The 20,573-nt window shown below is 40.3% G+C and overlaps 2 protein-coding genes across 2 annotated transcripts in view; both read right to left on the bottom strand.

The window, feature by feature from the left end:
* Positions 1-5,398: 5,398 nt before the first annotated feature.
* Positions 5,399-20,573, bottom strand: part of LOC135530946 (uncharacterized) — a 58,086-nt gene continuing 42,911 nt past the window's right edge. Inside the window, exons 18-31 of the mRNA XM_064959112.1 lie at positions 19,346-19,430; positions 18,757-18,903; positions 18,342-18,553; positions 17,132-17,232; positions 16,922-17,040; positions 16,655-16,831; positions 16,372-16,403; positions 16,160-16,251; positions 16,028-16,050; positions 15,250-15,271; positions 15,107-15,134; positions 5,949-6,033; positions 5,673-5,819; positions 5,399-5,470 (exon numbers count right to left, since the gene is read on the bottom strand). Of these exons, the coding sequence (XP_064815184.1) occupies positions 5,399-5,470; positions 5,673-5,819; positions 5,949-6,033; positions 15,107-15,134; positions 15,250-15,271; positions 16,028-16,050; positions 16,160-16,251; positions 16,372-16,403; positions 16,655-16,831; positions 16,922-17,040; positions 17,132-17,232; positions 18,342-18,553; positions 18,757-18,903; positions 19,346-19,430 (1,342 nt within the window). The remainder of the gene's footprint in view (positions 5,471-5,672; positions 5,820-5,948; positions 6,034-15,106; positions 15,135-15,249; positions 15,272-16,027; positions 16,051-16,159; positions 16,252-16,371; positions 16,404-16,654; positions 16,832-16,921; positions 17,041-17,131; positions 17,233-18,341; positions 18,554-18,756; positions 18,904-19,345; positions 19,431-20,573) is intronic.
* Positions 8,349-14,751, bottom strand: LOC135530948 (uncharacterized). Its single transcript, XM_064959117.1, has 17 exons — positions 14,742-14,751; positions 14,570-14,655; positions 14,294-14,440; positions 13,879-14,090; positions 12,715-12,815; positions 12,508-12,623; positions 12,115-12,291; positions 11,968-11,999; positions 11,756-11,853; positions 11,619-11,647; positions 11,434-11,455; positions 11,289-11,316; positions 10,915-10,999; positions 10,159-10,305; positions 9,635-9,846; positions 8,459-8,559; positions 8,349-8,410 (listed from the first exon to the last, which is right to left on the bottom strand). The coding sequence occupies exons 1-17, from the start codon at positions 14,749-14,751 to the stop codon at positions 8,349-8,351; spliced, it is 1,665 nt and encodes a 554-aa protein (XP_064815189.1).

The following is a 20,573-nucleotide window of genomic DNA, read 5'->3' as shown; positions in this document are numbered from 1 at the left end:
ATACCTACATTATGAGGACCTAATACCTACATTATGAGGACCTAATACCTACATTATGAGGACTCATACATATGAGGACCTAATACCTACATTATGAAGACCTAATACCTACACATTATGAGGACCTAATACCTACATTATGAGGACCTAATACCTACATTATGAGGACCTAATACCTACATTATGAGGACCTAATATCTACATTATGAAGACCTAATACCTACATTATGAGGACCTAATACCTACATTATGAGGACCTAATACCTACATTATGAGGACCTAATACCTACATTATGAGGACCTAATACCTACATTATGAGGACCTAATACCTACATTATGAGGACCTAATACCTACATTATGAGGACCTAATACCTACATTATGAGGACCTAATACCTACATTATGAGGACCTAATACCTACATTATGAGGACCTAATACCTACATTATGAGGACCTAATACCTACATTATGAGGACCTAATACCTACATTATGAGGACCTAATACCTACATTATGAGGACCTAATACCTACATTATGAGGACCTAATACCTACATTATGAGGACCTAATACCTACATTATGAGGACCTAATACCTACATTATGAGGACCTAATACCTACATTATGAGGACCTAATACCTACATTATGAGGACCTAATACCTACATTATGAGGACCTAATACCTACATTATGAGGACCTAATACCTACATTATGAGGACCTAATACCTACATTATGAGGACCTAATACCTACATTATGAGGACCTAATACCTACATTATGAGGACCTAATACCTACATTATGAGGACCTGATACACTTATGAGGACATAAACCCAAATTATGAGGACCTACTACCTACATTATGAGGACCTAATAGCTACATTATGAGGACCTAATACCTACATTATGAGGACCTACCTACATTATGAGGACCTACTCCTACATTATGAGTGACCTAATACCTACATTATGAGGTCCTAATACCTACATTATGAGGACCTAACACCTGTCTTTGTGAGAACCTAACACCTCAGTCTGAGGACCTAACATCTACATTATGAGGACCTAATACCTACATCCTAACACCCATTCTGTGAGAACCCTACACCTACATTATGAGGACCTAACACCTACATTATGAGGACCTAATACCTACATTATGAGGACCTAGATTATGAGGACCCAATACTTCAAGGTTTGGCAAACCCTGAACCGATACACCACATACTTACTTGAACTTTAACCTACAAACTAGGCCAACCCTAAACCTATTCCTGGGCCTTGAACACAATTGTTAAATGTTTATGCTCTATTCAGAGACTCTAAGGCTGAGAAATTGGACCTAATACGACACCGGTATGACACCTAATACACATTATGAGGTCAACTGTAAGGACACTTATGAGGACACTAAGGACACCGGTAAGGACACCACTAAGGACACCCGCAATGTTTTCACAATCAGACGTCACCTGGTTGGTGAGAAGTACAAGAGCCTGATCCAGAACGGCAGAAGCTTTAGTGAAGAACAGCTTCCAGGTCTCTTGAGTCGGTGTTGTTCTCCGATCTTTACATTTCAGCAGTGTGACCAGGTTCTCAGCACAGGTCTTTCAGCTGTGGGAAAGATAAGTCCTTTACCACTGATACTTATTCCATCGCACCTTGTTTCAACCGTTTAGGAGTGAGGCCGCCCTAAAACCTTTGTGATGTTATTTTTGACTTTATTGAAGAGATGGTCAAGGTGAGGAAAGTCGACATCGGAGGAGGGTGAGTCAAAGGGCTGTGGGACGGATTTGAACCGGGGACACTGTAACTGCTCAACCACACGTCACTTTCAGACGTACTGGTAGTTAACATAAACCACCAGTGAATGTTTATTTATTTATTTTATTTGACCTTTATTTAAGTATTTTACCTTTATTTAACTAAGTCAGTTGAGAACAAATTTTCCATTGCACCTGACGGCCTAGGAACACTGGGTTACTGCCTGTTCAGGATGGTCAGAACGACAGATATGTACCTTGTCAGCTCGGGGTTTGAACTTTGGGGGTTTGAACCTTCCGGTTACTAGTCCAATACTCTAACCACTAGGCTACCATGCCACCCCAATATAACTAATCCAAATGTTAAATGTAGTGTTTTTTTCTGTGACTCAGAATACAGAAAGCCAAAGGCTATAAGCACAAAGCCAGTAATATATAAAAGTACAAACATGATTGTCTCAAGACAGTTCAACCCAGACCTGTGAGCAGGCGTATTGTTTGATGCTGTAGTCACATAGACGTCCCGGCGAGATCCCAGAGTCCAAGAGCTGTTGTAGAGCCGAGCCATAACACACGGGTAAGACAGAAGTTTCCAGTGTCAAACTCACAACCAACTCTCACAATCAGGATCAGCGTGTTTCAATCATTTGGATGGACTAGGTTTGCAAAATCCTGGGAAGTTTCCCAAAACGCCCAACTTTTCAGAAAATGATTGGAAGATTCAAGATAACTTGATTATTTCCTCCTTATTCATTACATCTTCCAACCAGGAATAAAAATATATATATATTTAATTTTGGGGCAGTTACAAGAATGTTGCAACCCTAGTCTGGTCTGAATAATGTCTTACTGTACCTGTCAACTCCAGCACAGACTCTGTTGAGAGACAAAAAAAAATAAGGACACAGAACATTTGATATTGGATTAAATGTGCAGTTCTGGGATAAAGATTGGGGGCCTCAGTATCAAGTTGTTGTTTACTAAACTACATTTACCATTGTGTGATGACACTGGACACTAGAAAAAAAAGAGAGACAAAATAATCATTAAGGAAAGTCTCTGAGAAGAGCTGTACTGTTGTCCTTTCCTCCTATTCTTAGTTTAGGGGAATATAAGAAGTATAAAGAACAATGTTCTTTCACAATCTTGAAACATTTTTATGATACATGAACTGACTTGCCTGTTGGTTAACTGGTACCAGAGAACAATCTGTTCACATGACAACAAAATACAAAGAGATTAAATTGTGTAAAAAATAGAATAAAAATTATATCTGGAATCCATTTGAGAAAAAGACAGTGCTCCTGACTCACCCATTGCGCAGATTCCAGAGGTCATAAACACTGGGCCCAGATGATTGGCTCCATCTGTTGAGGCAACGCTGACATGGCTTGGTACAGCCCTCACAAAATCAGAAAATGAATAATGTCATTTAAAAGATTGGTCTTTTTAATCTTTTATAGATCCGCATATCATGGATCGCCAATCAACCTATTGTCTCAAGTTTGACTTACATGGTCTGTATAGACTGCACCACTGGAGTCTGGGGAGAGGATAGAAGTTAACATCAACATATTGAAGCAAGACTACAATGTTTCTTTCAGTTAACTCAAAGACAGCTTTACATGGTGTTTACTAATAATCTTGGGGTCATTACCACCACAGACAGCCTGGAGAGGTGGTACAGGAACTCAGGAGTCTCCTCTTGGTGACTTAGACAGGAAGTCAAACACTGTGTTGATGATGACATCTTTCCCTGGAAGACCAGGAAGAGGCAACACCACCAGCTCTGCTGTCTGCTTTGGAGAGAGAACTTCCAGGGCTGACAACTGAAGGAGAGAGGTGGAAAGAGAGAGATTGTAATGTCCAAAACACCTTCTCCAACATCAAAAAACTGACCTTTAACCTGGGTGAACTGATCTGGAAACATTACTGATGTACAGACTTAACTAGAACACTTAACAAACAATTTATTGTGTCCTTAATAAAAATATATGTATGTATAAACAAAGTGGCGTAGTCGTGCAGAAAGTGACGTACAGGAGAGAAGTCTGTGTTGAGTTTCAACAGGGTCGCTGAGGGACACCAGACTGAAAACCGCCCCAGGTTCTTCTGCAGCCAGTCCACACTGCTGTTAGAGTTGGACACGCAGCCAACTGGAGGGAGGAGACCAATTGGTTAAGGTCAAAGATTAAATGAAGATGAGGGAACAGTTTGCTGCTTTTACTCTAGTTGCTATCTTCCATACCTGAGGAGTTTTGGTCAGGAAGGGCTGGATGAAGTATTTGACCACCAGCTCTTGTCTCATCTGGTCCATTTGGTCAAATTGATTGCTGAACTCCCTCAGTCTGTGAGAAAGGAAATATAAATCATTGAGCCTTCTACATACGAGGTCCGTGGACCTCTACCAGGAAGTAGAAGGGAAGAGGACGACTGCGACAGAATCTGCTCAGAATGACTGGAGAAAATGAATTAAAAGCAATGATGACCTTTTCTTCTGCACAGAAGATCATGCACGTTTATTGCCTAAAGATCTTCCCTGATGTTTTCCTGACCTTTCCAATACATTTCTGCTGCATTTCCAACACTTTAAACCACACTTCCTTCGGACTGAAATTTGGCATTACCCAATTAGACATTTCAACTGTGATATTTAGTGCTTCTGACTGAAATTTGGCATTACCCAATTAGACATTTCAACTGTGATATTTAGTGCTTCTGACTGAAATTTGGCATAACCCAATTAGACATTTCAACTGTGATATTTAGTGCTTCTGACTGAAATTTGGAATTACCCAATTAGACATTTCAACTGTGATATTTAGTGTTTTCATTGAGGAAATGGCAATAAGGTTCTAATGTCATCAAATACTATATTGACATGTGTTTGGGATACCGCAGATGTTCTTAAATAGAGAATGAAAAAGCTTGATGAAAACAAATGATGTGTTTGGGCAAATATGCTTGAGAAAACGCTTAGTTTCTAGAGTGTTATCCCTCTGGGTGCGACGTCCTTAATGGTGGGTTAACCCTGACCCCACCCCAACCCATGATTTCTCCCATTGTGTTTGACCTAGAAATACCCAGGAAATTGTATTGGATTCCTCTCAGTCAGCTGAACACACCAATATCCGCTACTAATTGCTGGGACAAACAGAGTCCCCTCTCGAGGGGTATTGTCAAGATGACATGGTATATAAAATATTCTTTGATATACCACTGTCAAATGTTGTATAGTTAATGAGGACCTAAATTATGAGGACCTAAATTAAGAGGACTTAAATTATGAGGACCAAATTATGAGGACCTAAATTATGAGGACCTAAATTATGAGGACTTAAATTATGAGGACCTAAATTATGAGGACTTAAATTATGAGGACCTAAATTATGAGGACTGTTACGGAGGCGGTTATAAAACATACATCTGTTGGTTAACTATCCCCTTTAAAACATACATCTGTTGGTACGAAGTATCCCCTTTAACCATTACATACATCTGTTGATACGAGTCACAGCTGAGGTTCTTGGTGCTGAGGCAGTGCAGAAACCCTCCTGATGCAGACGGCAGGAACACTCTCAGACGCCCCAGAGAACCACTTCCTGATGACATCACTGTCTCTCAGCTGATCCTCAGTCAGCCTGTTGACCCGATCTCTCCAATCACATCGAGCACCTGGGATACTGCTGGACCAATCACAGGTTTGGACTGGGGAGGAAGAGATCGGTCATTCAATAACAGAACAACAGGGCCACGTTCAGTTGCAAAACGCTCGAACGTTGCAGATAGAACACCATGAATAGAACCGCCGTGATTCCTACATATTCCTATGTGAACTTTCCAAAACGTTGCGTCCTGCTGAACGCGCCCCACACATTTAAGGAACGCTTGATCTACTGTACATTCTCACCATATTGGAGAACATGTCCAGAGCTTGGTCTAAGACAGAGGTCAGTTTGGTGAGGAGAACCTTCCACGCCTCTTTAGAGTGAGAGGAGTTGCCGGGCAGGTTACATTTCAGAAGAGACACCAGGTGTTCTGCAGTGAAGTCTTTCAGCTTCCAGAGAGAAGAACAGATGATACATGGAGTCAATGAATGTAGAGGTGTTCTCTACCTTGGTATCTCCACAGTATCTCTTTGTCTCTCCATCCACTAGAATCACGGCTATAGTGGGAAAAGTCTCACCGATGCACAGGCATACTCCTCCAGGGTAAAGTTACAGGGCACGTTCGTTGTATTTGATGTCGCCAAATAACTATGTAGCGAATCACTGTAGAAGAATCAAATAGAACAAACGGTCATATCACTGATCACCATCAATGTACAAGAATCAAATAGAACAAACGGTCATATCACTGATCACCATCACTGTACAAGAATCAAATAGAACAAACGGTCATATCACTGATCACCATCACTGTACAAGAATCAAATAGAACAAACGGTCATATCACTGATCACCATCAATGTACAAGAAAGAATCAAATAGAACAAACGGTCATATCACTGATCACCATCACTGTACAAGAATCAAATAGAACAAACGGTTTTCTGTACAAGAATCAAATAGAACAAACGGTCAATCACTGATCACCATAAGACTTAGACCAGGCAGATCTTAGATACAGGTGATACACTTGTTACCTGGGCATTTCCTTCACAGACTCTGGTATCTGCAGGTGACCAGGAGAAAAAAGAGACGCATGTTTAGATTTAGACCTTCATGCTGCAACATACACGATATGCAGGGATCACATCTGTTGTTAAGGTCGGAGAAAAACACTTACCGCTTCGCTGGTGTTATTGGACACTGAAAAAGACAGAAGATATTATATTACAAAGGTATCAATAATAATAGGCCATTTCATTACAGTAGTCAATTACAGTAGTTAATTACAGTAGTTACATTATTATTTTTACAGTAGTCAATTACAGTAATTACATTAGAGTAGTTTTTTACAGTAGTCATTACAGTAGTTACATTACCTAATTACAGTAGTCAATTAGAGTAGATACATTACCTCATTACAATAGTCAATTACAGTAGTCAATTACAGTAGTTACATTACGACTCATTACAGTAGTCAATTACAGTAGTTACATTAAGTTCAATTACAGTAGTCAACTACAGTAGTTATATTACCTCAGAAGACTAATCCACTTACAGTAGTTCACATGGTACGTCATTAAGTAGTTACATTACTTCATTACAGTAGTCAATTACAGTAGTTACATTACTTCATTACAGTAGTCAATTACAGTAGTTACATTAAATGCTTCGTTACCTTTCAGAGAGCAGTAGTCAATTACAGTAGTTATATTACCTCATTACAGTAGTCAATTACAGTACTTACATTACCTCATTACAGTAGTCAATTTCTGTGCTTGTCTTACATTACCTCATTACAGTAGGAACAATTACAGTAGTTACATTACTTCATTACAGTAGTCAGTGAAAGATATAATAACAAAAAAAGAGATACATTCTCACCTGGCTCTCCGCTCATATTCATCGGACCAAGCAATCTGTCAACAAAAGTTAGAAAAACGACGATGAAAAATAGTCAGTTGATGTATTGTTTTGAATAATCTTAGTCGTGTTAAAATAGTCAACGTTTGTTAATGAAGGACGGGTCTGACCTTCTGGAGCTGGTCTGCATCAGGTTGTCTATATAATGGCCTGAATAACTGTCTCCATCTCTGGAGCCGGTAAGGCCTGGTACAGACGCTGGCCACGCAGCTGAGACAGACACAGACAAACAGACATGTCAAAGTGTAGTGGGTGAGGGCTTTGTGGTTTTACAAGGTCATTAAGATAAAAACGCAGAGGAATACTCTTCCACATCGGGACGTTAAGACTTCTGTTGAATCCACTTACATGGTCTTAAAGCTGTCACATGGTAAGAAATCATCTGAAAAACAACATCAATAGAACAACAAGATCAATAACATATAACAATATCAACAACAAGAACAATAACATCAATATAACAAGAACAAAAAACAGCTTCTATCTCAATATAACAAACAGAACAATAACATCAATATAACAACAAGAACAACAACTTTATCAATCAACAAGATAATAACATCAATATAACAAGATATCAATAACATCATTATCCTTATGTAACAACAAGATGAAGTGTCAATATCAGATGAGAACTGTACTCGAGTTAGAACTTGGGTTTACTAAATGCATATCCTTATGTACATTACCTCTTCAGAGAGCTACGAGGTGGTATAGTTGAACTCAGGGAGTCTCATCTCCTTGGTGACAAATAAAATTTGACAGGAAAAGTCAAACACTTTGTGTTGATGATGACATCTTTAAAAATAAATGAAAAACATTGGAAGAGGCAACACCACCAGCTCTGCTGTCTTACTTTGGAGAGAACTCAGGGCTGACAATCAAGGAGAGGAGACAAGAAGGTTATACAAGAATGATAAGGACAAATAGGACTAATACGAGGACCTAATCATTGTGGCGTTGTACCACAGAAAACCTTCCAGACGTACAGGAGAGAAGTCAAGGTTGAGCTTCAACAGGTTCCTGAGGACACACAAGAACTGAGAACGGGACCCTCATAAGTTCTTCATTATGAGCCAGTCCACACTGCTGTTAGAGTTGGACACACAGCCAGAGTCTGGAGAACATTATGAAGACCTATAACATGCAATCAGCTGATGATTACCTGATGTGGGTCGAGACAGGAAGGGGACGACCAGCTCCTTCAGAACCAGCTGCTGCTGCTCTAGGTTCATGTGATCAAACTGGGCTCCAAACTCCGTCACCCTGAAAGTAATACGTGAGGAATGTGTATAAGGACCTAACATTATGAGGACCTAATACCTACATTATGAGGACCTAATACCTACATTATGAGGACCTAATACCTACATTATGAGGACCTAATACCTACATTATGAGGACCTAATACCTACATTATGAGGACCTAATATCTACATTATGAAGACCTAATACCTACATTATGAGGACCTAATACCTACATTATGAGGACCTAATACCTACATTATGAGGACCTAATACCTACATTATGAGGACCTAATACCTACATTATGAGGATCTAACACCTACATTATGAGGACCTAATACCTACATTATGAGGACCTAATATCTACATTATGAAGACCTAATATCTACATTATGAAGACCTAATACCTACATTATGAAGACCTACATTATGAAGACCTAATACTACATTATGAAGACCTAATACCTACATTATGAGGACCTAATACCTACATTATGAGGACCTAATACCTACATTATGAGGACCTAGTATCTACATTATGAGGACCTAATACCTACATTATGAGGACCTAATACCTACATTATGAGGACCTAATACCTATATTATGAGGACCTAATACCTACATTATGAGGACCTAATACCTACATTATGAGGACCTAATACCTACATTATGAGGACCTAATAACAACATTATGAGGACCTAATACCTACATTATGAGGACCTAATATCTACATTATGAAGACCTAATACCTACACTATGAGGACCTAATACCTACATCATGAGGACCTAATACCTACATTATGAGGACCTAATACCTACATTATGAGGACCTAATACCTACATTATGAGGACCTAATACCTACATTATGAGGACCTAATACCTACATTAGGAGGACCTAACACCTACATTACGAGGTCCTAATACCTACATTATGAGGACCTAACACCTAACTTTGTGAGAACCTAATACCTACATTATGAGGACCTAATACCTACATTATGAGGACCTAATACCTACATTGTGAGGACCTAACACCTAACTTTGTGAGGACCTGACACACTAAGGTCATAAACCCAAATAGTAACCACTTACACAGCTTGGTAAGAGTCACAGCTGAGGTTCTTGGTGCTGAGGCAGTGCAGAAACCCTCCTGATGCGGACGGCAGGAACACTCTCAGACGCCCAGAGAACCACTTCCTGATGACATCACTGTCTCTCAGCTGATCCTCAGTCAGTCTGTTGACCCGGATCTCTCCAATCACATCCAGCACTTGGGATACTGCTGGGCCAATCACAGGCTTGGACTGCAGAGGAAGAGATGTGGTTGGTTACTTCAAGGTTTGGCAAACCCTGAACCGATACACCACATACTTACTTGAACTTTAACCTCAAACTAGGCCAACCCTAAACCATTCCTGGGCCTTGAACACAATTGTTAAATGTTTATGCTCTATTCAGAGACTCTAAGGCTGAGAAATTGGTTCAGTCGACACCGGTAAGGACACCGGTAAGGACACTGGTAAGGACACCGGTAAGGACACTGGTAAGGACACCGGTAAGGACACCGGTAAGGACACCGGTAAGGACACCCGCAATGTTTTCGGAATCAGACGTACCTGGTTGGAGAGAAGTACAAGAGCCTGATCCAGAACGGCAGAAGCTTTAGTGAAGAACAGCTTCCAGGTCTCTTTGGAGTCGGTGTTGTTCTCCGATAGTTTACATTTCAGCAGTGTGACCAGGTTCTCAGCGTTGAGGTCTTTCAGCTGTGGGAAAGATAAGTCCTTTAGCCACTGATACTTATTCCATCGCACCTTGTTTCAACCGTTTAGGGAGTGAGGCCGTCCTCGTCCTTTGTGATGTTATTTTTGACTTTATTGAAGAGATGGTCAAGTGTAGGAAAGGCGGAGGAGGGTGAGTCAAAGGGCTGTGGGACGGATTTGAACCGGGGGACTGTAACTGCTCAACCACACGTCACTTTCCACTGTAGTTAACATAAACCACCAGTGAATGTTTATTTATTTATTTTATTTGACCTTTATTTAAGTATTTTACCTTTATTTAACTAAGTCAGTTGAGAACAAATTTCAATGACGGCCTAGGAACACTGGGTTCACTGCCTGTTCAGGGGCAGAACGACAGATATGTACCTTGTCAGCTCGGGGGTTTGAACTTTGGGGGGTTTGAACCTTCCGGTTACTAGTCCAATACTCTAACCACTAGGCTACCCTGCCGCCCCAATATAACTAATCCAAATGTTAAATGTAGTGTTTTTTTCTGTGACTCGTAAATACAGAAAGCCAAAGGCTATAAGCACAAAGCCAGTAATATATAAAAGTACAAACATGATTGTCTCAAGACAGTTCAACCCAGACCTGTGAGCAGGCGTATTGTTTGATGCTGTAGTCACATAGACGTCCCGGCGAGATCCCAGAGTCCAAGAGCTGTTGTAGAGCCGAGCTATAACACGGATGAGACAGAAGTATCAGTGTCAAACTCACAACCAACTCTCACAATCAGGATCAGCGTGTTTCAATCATTTGGATGGACTCGGTTTGTAAAATCCTGGGAAGTTTCCCAAAACGCCCAACGTTTCAGAAAAACAGATTGGAAGAGTCGAGATAACTTGATTATTTCCTCCTTATTCATTACATCTTCCAACCAGGAATAAAAATATATATATATTAATTTTGGGGCAGTTACAAGAATGTTGCAACCCTAGTCTGGTCTGAATAATGTCTTACTGTACCTGTCAACACCAGCACAGACTCTTGTTGCTGAGAGACAAAAAGAAAAATAAGGACACAGAACATTTGATATTGGATTAAATGTGCAGTTCTGGGATAAAGATTGGGGGCTCAGTATCAAGTTGTTGTTTACTAAACTACATTTACCATTGTGTGATGACACTGGACACTAGAAAAAAAAGAGAGACAAAATAATCATTAAGGAAAGTCTCTGAGAAGAGTTGTACTGTTGTCCTTTCCTCCTATTCTTAGTTTAGGGGAATATAAGAAGCATAAAGAACAATGTTCTTTCACAATCGTGAAACATTTTTATGATACATGAACTGACTTGCCTGTTGGTTAACTGGTACCAGAGAACAATCTATTCACATGAAAACAAAATACAAAGAGATTAAATTGTGTAAAAAAAAATAGAATATAAATTATATCTGGAATCTGATTTGAGAAAAAAACAGTGCTCCTGACTCACCCATTGGTGCAGATTCTGTGAGGTCATAAACACTGGCCCAGATGATTGGCTCCATCTGTTGAGGCAACGCTGACATGGCTTGGTACAGCCTCACAAAACTGTGGAAAACAAAAACAATGTCATTTAAAAGATTGGTCTCTTTAATCTTAATCTTTTCTAGATCCGCATATCATGGATCGCCTAATCAACCTATTCTCTCAAGTTTGACTTACATGGTCTGGTAGACCGTGCACCCGACTGGAGTCTGGGAAGAGGATAGAAGTTAACATCAACATATTGAAGCAAGACTACAATGTTTTTTTCAGTTACCTCAAAAACAGCTTTACAAGGTGTTTACTAATAATATTTGGGGTCATTACCACCACAGACAGCCTGGAGAGGTGGTACAGGAACTCAGGGAGTCTCCTCTCCTTTGGTGACTTAGACAGGAAGTCAAACACTGTGTTGATGATGACATCTTTCCCTGGAAGACCAGGAAGAGGCAACACCACCAGCTCTGCTGTCTGCTTTGGAGAGAGAATCTCCAGGGCTGACAACTGGAAGGAGAGAGGTGGAAAGAGAGAGATTTGTAATGTTCAAAACACCTTCTCCAACATCAAAAACTGACCTTTTAACCTGGGTGAACTGATCTGTGAAAACATTACTGATGTACAGACTTAACTAGAACACTTTACAACCAATTTATTGTGTCCTTAATAAAAATATATGTATGTATAAACAAAGTGGCGTAGTCGGCAGAAAGTGAGACGTACAGGAGAGAAGTCTGTGTTGAGTTTCAACAGGTCGCTGAGGGACACCAGGACTGAAAACCGCCCCAGGTTCTTCTGCAGCCAGTCCACACTGCTGTTAGAGTTGGACACACAGCCAACTGGAGGGAGGAGACCAATTGGTTAAGGTCAAAGATTAAATGAAGATGAGGAACAGTTTGCTGCTTTTACTCTAGTTGCTATCTTCCATACCTGAGGAGTTTTTGGTCAGGAAGGGCTGGATGAAGTATTTGACCACCAGCTCTTGTCTCATCTGGTCCATTTGGTCGAATTGATTGCTGAACTCCCTCAGTCTGTGAGAAAGGAAAGAGAACATACTATCAGCTCGATATGAATCACATTAACCCTTTACTGCAGTGGGCTATATCAGGGTCACAGAGTGTTTTTCATGGTGGTCTGAAAGAAATCTACATTGAAACAAAAGTATTCGCCTCACACACGGTTATGGACTTTTTAAAAAAGTACTCTGTCAGATATAGAGTGGAAATGTTTTATATTTTGATGTTTCATCCCAATAATACAGTTTATATTAATCACAAAAAAAATGAAATGTAACGAAATATTTTGACATTTAAAAAACACTGCATTTTCTACATTTTTTCTTTCTCTCTCCAAATGAATAGATATTAAATAGCTATTTGGTCAATTGACTGCAGGTAGTCGTCAAATTAATACACGTTATGCATTAATATCAGTCTATTAACGGATTCTTCATTATTTTGGCAATGAGGCCCTGTATCAACTTCCCCAGAGTCAGATGAACTTGTGGACACCATGTTTTTATGTCTCTGTGTCCGGTATGAAGGAAGTTAGACGTAGTTTCGCCAGCCAATGCTAACTAGAGTTAGCGCCATGATTGGACGTCTATGGGTATCTGCATAAACTTCCGGTCATTGATGCTAATGCTAGTTAGCAATTGCCTTAGCAGTAGTCTTCAGCAACTTCTCTTTAAACTGCACGCAGAGACATAAAGATGGCATCCAAGAGTACATCTGACTCTGGAGACTTAGGTAAATGGTCTCCCAAAGTATTCACTTTAACCATTACATACATCTGTCTCTGAAGACGTCAGTAAATGGTCTCCCAAAGTATCCCCTTTAACCATTACATACATCTGTCTCTGGAGACGGAGGTAAATGGTCTCCCAAAGTATCCCCTTTAACCATTACATACATCTGTCTCTGGAGATGGAGGTAAATGGTTTCCCAAAGTATCCCCTTTAACCATTACATACATCTGTCTCTGGAGACGGAGGTAAATGGTCTCCTAAAGTATCCCCTTTAACCATTACATACATCTGTCTCTGGAGACGGAGGTAAATGGTTTCCCAAAGTATCCCCTTTAACCATTACATACATCTGTTGGTAAGAGTCACAGCTGAGGTTCTTGGTGCTGAGGCAGTGCAGAAACACTCCTGATGCAGACGGCAGGAACACTCTCAGACGCCCAGAGAACCACTTCCTGATGACATCACTGTCTCTCAGCTGATCCTCAGTCAGCCTGTTGACCCGGATCTCTCCAATCACATCGAGCACCTGGGATACTGCTGGACCAATCACAGGTTTGGACTGGGGAGGAAGAGATCGGTCATTCAATAACAGAACAACAGGGCCACGTTCAGTTGCAAAACGCTCTCGAACGTTGCAGATAGAACACCATGAATAGAACCGCCGTGATTCCTACATATTCCTATGTGAACTTTCCAAAACGTTGCGTCCTGCTGAACGCGCCCCACACATTTAAGGAACGTTGATCTACTGTACATTCTCACCATATTGGAGAACATGTCCAGAGCTTGGTCTAAGACAGAGGTCAGTTTGGTGAGGAGAACCTTCCACGTCTCTTTAGAGTGAGAGGAGTTGCCGGGCAGGTTACATTTCAGAAGAGACACCAGGTGTTCTGCAGTGAAGTCTTTCAGCTTCCAGAGAGAAGAACAGATGATACATGGAGTCAATGAATGTAGAGGTGTTCTCTACCTTGGTATCTCCACAGTATCTCTTTGTCTCTCCATCCACTAGAATCACGGCTATAGTGGGAAAAGTCTCACCGATGCACAGGCATACTCCTCCAGGGTAAAGTTACAGGGCACGTTCGTTGTATTTGATGTCGCCAAATAACTATGTAGGTCAATCACTGTAGAAGAATCAAATAGAACAAACGGTCATATCACTGATCACCATCAATGTACAAGAATCAAATAGAACAAACGGTCATATCACTGATCACCATCACTGTACAAGAATCAAATAGAACAAACGGTCATATCACTGATCACCATCACTGTACAAGAATCAAATAGAACAAACGGTCATATCACTGATCACCATCACTGTACAAGAATCAAATAGAACAAACGGTCATATCACTGATCACCATCAATGTACAAGAATCAAATAGAACAAACGGTCATATCACTGATCACCATCACTGTACAAGAATCAAATAGAACAAACGGTCATATCACTGATCACCATCACTGTACAAGAATCAAATAGAACAAACGGTCATATCACTGATCACCATAAGAGTTTTCTAAATGGACTAAGACCAGGCAGATCTTAGATACAGGTGATACACTTGTTACCTGGCATTTCCTTCACAGACTCTGGTATCTGCAGGTGACCAGGAGAAAAAGAGACGTACATGTTTAGATTTAGACTCTCATGCGGCAATATACACGATACAGCAGGGATCACATCTGTTGTTGCTGTCGGAGAAAACACTTACCGTTCGCTGGTGTTATTGGACACTGAAAAAGACAGAAGATATTATATTACAAAGGTATCAATAATAATAGGGCATTTCATTACAGTAGTAAATTACAGTAGTTAATTACAGTAGTTACATTACTTTTTGACAGTGGTCAATTACAGTAATTACATTATTATTTTTACAGTAGTCAATTACAGTAGTTACATTACCTCATTAGAGTAGTCAATTACATTAGTTACATTACTTCATTACAGCAGTCAATTACAGTAGTTACATTACTTAATTACAGTAGTCAATTAGAGTAGATACATTACCTCATTACAATAGTCAATTGCAGTAGTCAATTACAGTAGTTACATTACGTCATTACAGTCATCAATTACAGTTGTCAACTACAGTAGTTACATTACTTCATTACAGAAGTCAACTACAGTAGTCACATTACGTCATTACAGTAGTCAATTACAGTAGTTACATTACTTCATTACAGTAGTCAATTACAGTAGTTACATTACTTCATTACAGTAGTCAATTACAGTAGTTACATTACTTCATTACAGTAGTCAATTACAGTAGTTATATTACCTCATTACAGTAGTCAATTACAGTAGTTACATTACTTCATTACAGTAGTCAATTACAGTAGTCAATTACAGTACTTACATGACCTCATTACAGTAGTCAATTACAGTACTTACATTACCTCATTACAGTAGTCAATTACAGTAGTTACATTACTTCATTACAGTAGTCAGTGAAAGATATAATAACAAAAAAAGAGATACATTCTCACCTTCATATTCATCGGCAAGCAATCTGTCAACAAAAGTTAGAAAACGCATTGAAAAATAGTCAGTTGATGTATTGTTTTGAATAATCTTAGTCGTGTTAAAATAGTCAACGTGGTTAATGAAGGACGACTAACCTTCTGGAGCGGTCTGCATCAGGTTGTCTATAATGGCCTGAATAACTGTCTCCATCTCTGGAGACGGTAAGGCCTGGTATAGACGCTCAGAGCTGAGACAGACACAGACAAACAGACATGTCAAAGTGTAGTAGTGGTGCTTTGGGGTTTTACAAGGTCATTAAGATAAAAATGACCTCTTCGTCGTTAAGACTTCTGTTGAATCCACTTACATGGTCTTAAAGCTGTCACATGGTAGCATCATCTGAAAAATAACATCGATAGAACAACAAGATCAATAACATCAATATAACAACAAGAACAATAACATCAATATAACAACAAGATCAATAACATCAATATAACAACAAGAACAATAACATCAACATAACAACAAGAACAATAACATCAATATAACAACAAGAACAATAACATCAATATAACAACAAGATGAAGTGTCAATATCAGATGAGGATCAAGTTAGAACTTGTGTTTACTAAATGCACCAAGTGTTACCTCTTCAGAGAGCCTGGCGAGGTGGTACAGGAACTCAGGGAGTCTCCTCTCCTTTGGTGACTTAGACAGGAAGTCAAACACTGTGTTGATGATGACATCTTTTCCTGGAAGACCAGGAAGAGGCAACACCACCAGCTCTGCTGTCTGCTTTGGAGAGAGAACCTCCAGGGCTGACAACTGGAAGGAGAGGAAACAAGGTCAATACTTGATAAGGACAAATATCTACGAATAATCATTGTGGCGTAGTCGGCAGAAAACGAGACGTACAGGAGAGAAGTCTGTGTTGAATCCTAGCAGGTCGCTGAGGGACACAAGAACTGAGAACGGCCCCAAGTTCTTCTGCAACCAGTCCACACTGCTGTTAGAGTTGGACACACAGCCAGAGTCTGGAGGGAGGAGACCAATTGGTTAAGGTCAAAGATGAAATGAAGTTGAGGGACACTTTTCTGCTTCTACTCTAGTTGCTATCTTCCATACCTGAGGAGTTTTTGGTCAGGAAGGGCTGGATGAAGTATTTGACCACCAGCTCTTGTCTCATCTGGTCCATTTGTTCGAATTGATTGCTGAACTCCCTCAGTCTGTGAGAAAGGAAAGAGAACACACTATCAGCTCGATATGAATCACATTAACCCTTTACTGCAGTGGGCTATATCAGGGTCACAGAGTGTTTTTCATGGTGGTCTGAAAGAAATCTACATTGAAACAAAAGTATTCGCCTCACACACGGTTATGGACTTTTTAAAAAAGTACTCTGTCAGATATAGAGTTGAAATGTTTTACATTTTGATGTTTCATCCCAATAATACAGTTTATATTAATCACAAAAAAATGAAATGTAACGAAACATTTGGTCAATTGACTGCAGGTAGTCGTCAAATTAATACACGTTATGCATTAATATCAGTCTATTAACGGATTCTTCATTATTTTGGCAATGAGGCCCTGTATCAACTTCCCCAGAGTCAGATGAACTTGTGGACCCCATGTTTTTATGTCTCTGTGTCCGGTATGAAGGAAGTTAGACGTAGTTTCGCCAGCCAATGCTAACTAGAGTTAGCGCCATGATTGGACGTCTATGGGTATCTGCATAAACTTCCGGTCATTGGCGCTAATGCTAGTTATCAATTGCCTTAGCAGTAGTCTTCAGCAACTTCCCTTCAAACTGCACGCAGAGACATAAAGATGGTATCCAAGAGTACATCTGACTCTGGAGACTTAGGTAAATGGTCTCCCAAAGTATCCCCTTTAACCATTACATACATCTGTCTCTGGAGATGGAGGTAAATGGTCTCCTAAAGTATCCCCTTTAACCATTACATACATCTGTCTCTGGAGACGGAGGTAAATAGTTTCCCAAAGTATCCCCTTTAACCATTACATACATCTGTCTCTGGAGACGGAGGTAAATGGTCTCCTAAAGTATCCCCTTTAACCATTACATACCTCTGTCTCTGGAGACTTAGGTAAATGGTCTCCCAAAGTATCCCCTTTAACCATTACATACCTCTGTCTCTGGAGAATTAGGTAAATGGTCTCCCAAAGTATCCCCTTTAACCATTACATACATCTGTCTCTGGAGACAGAGGTAAATGGTCTCCCAAAGTATCCCCTTTAACCATTACATACATCTGTCTCTGGAGACGGAGGTAAATGGTTTCCCAAAGTATCCCCTTTAACCATTACATACATCTGTTGGTAAGAGTCACAGCTGAGGTTCTTGGTGCTGAGGCAGTGCAGAAACACTCCTGATGCAGACGGCAGGAACACTCTCAGACGCCCAGAGAACCACTTCCTGATGACATCACTGTCTCTCAGCTGATCCTCAGTCAGCCTGTTGACCCGGATCTCTCCAATCACATCGAGCACCTGGGATACTGCTGGACCAATCACAGGTTTGGACTGGGGAGGAAGAGATCGGTCATTCAATAACAGAACAACAGGGCCACGTTCAGTTGCAAAACGCTCTCGAACGTTGCAGATAGAACACCATGAATAGAACCGCCGTGATTCCTACATACTCCTATGTGAACTTTCCAAAACGTTGCGTCCTGCTGAACGCGCCCCACACATTTAAGGAACGTCGATCTACTGTACATTCTCACCATATTGGAGAACATGTCCAGAGCTTGGTCTAAGACAGAGGTCAGTTTGGTGAGGAGAACCTTCCACGTCTCTTTAGAGTGAGAGGAGTTGCCGGGCAGGTTACATTTCAGAAGAGACACCAGGTGTTCTGCAGTGAAGTCTTTCAGCTTCCAGAGAGAAGAACAGATGATACATGGAGTCAATGAATGAATACATGTCGAGGGTTTTCTCTGCCTTGGTATTTGTGGTTAGAGCGTTGGACTAGTAACCGGAAGATTGCGAGTTCAAACCCCCCGAGCTGACAAGGTACAAATCTGTCGTTCTGCCCCTGAACAGGCAGTTAACCCACTGTTCCCAGGCCGTCATTGAAAATAAGAATTTGTTCTTAACTGACTTGCCTGGTTTAAATAAAGGTAAAATTTAAAAAAATAAAAACATGTCCATGTCTTTGTATCTCATACATTAGAATCACGGCTGTAGTGGAAAAATCTCACCGATGCACAGACATACTCCTCACATTATGAATTACTTAACGAACCAGATCAGCACAATGATATCTATTGGTCCAAGAGGAAATATTCGTTTTTACTTTAGAAGCAACTAAATTACCTGTGAACAAGCATACTGTTCCAAGCTGAAATTGCATAGAACTTCTGTCATATTTCCCATGTGCAGGTGGTGTTGTAGTGGATAGCTGTGGAGAATTGAAAAGACAGAATTAGCAGAGGTATGTACTAGGGTTGAATGGCGGGAACCCGCCATTACAGAGATTTACCGCACAAAACCCCTCCGTTTTCACGGGATAAATAACTGCGAGAAACCGGTATAAGAATGATAAGAAATTATTTACAGTTTATGAACAGCGTGGCGTGAAATGGAACTGTTCAATTATATGTGATGTCTAAATCGGGCTTCTCTACGGCCTCTGATGAGCGTCTCCTTGTGGGGAGAGACGTGTAGCTCTATCATCTCATCTGGTAGCTTTTCTTCATGTGACAGGTAGGCCTACATTTACTGAGGCACAGCCTGTGCTGCAGTAATATAAAGACAGAATAAGCTCTAATTTACCCATCTCTAGCTGGCTTTCAGGGTCACCTTGTTTTTTAATTGTAAATATTGTTTTTTGTGGCTGCAGAGTTTTAAAACTGCCTGTCACTCGAATATCGTTGCTTTAATAAATCAGTGCACGCGCAACCACTCTCGCAGTTTTTCTCTCTCCATCGACTCCGTTCAAATTGCATCCAAAATAGATCATCATTTCTAGATTGATATATTGCCCTATATATAGATGTCCTACCCTACCTCTTTCGGGTATTATATATAATGCAGTATTAGCCTTATTTAGATAACTAATGATGGGTTATGCATGAAACGCTTCTAATTTATAGCCTCTGTCTCTTGCTCAATACGCAAGCACCTGAGCCTCGCCGGCCTCTCCTTAAAAAACGCTGCTTAACTCTTGGGAGTTTTTTTTTACCAATAGACTATTCTAAGAGGGACGCAAAGCCTCTTGTTTGCTGAACGTTAAATTGAGCAGACAATTGAACTCGCGGGCAGTTTGAAAGAAAGAGGAACGCGCAATGGCGGTAGGCTAGAGCGGTTATTAATAGAGAGTCATAACCATTCACTCTTCGTGAAGAGAAGTGAAAGCCTTCTGCATCTAATTCTAGTTCTATATTATTCCAAGAACGTCGTTAGAATGATGACGGTAAAGGACAACAAAACGGATGTCATTTAACTGTTGAAAGCGAGGAAGGAATTAATTTATGTATTTTATTTAACCTTGTTTTAACCAGGAAGGGCTCATTGAGATTTAAATCTCTTTTTCAAGAGCGCC

Source organism: Oncorhynchus masou, unplaced genomic scaffold (assembly GCF_036934945.1).
Source record: "Oncorhynchus masou masou isolate Uvic2021 unplaced genomic scaffold, UVic_Omas_1.1 unplaced_scaffold_1465, whole genome shotgun sequence".
Taxonomy (NCBI): Eukaryota; Metazoa; Chordata; class Actinopteri; order Salmoniformes; family Salmonidae; genus Oncorhynchus; species Oncorhynchus masou.
Note: the sequence above shows the minus strand (reverse complement) of the source record. Positions and strands in the feature narration are given on the sequence as shown.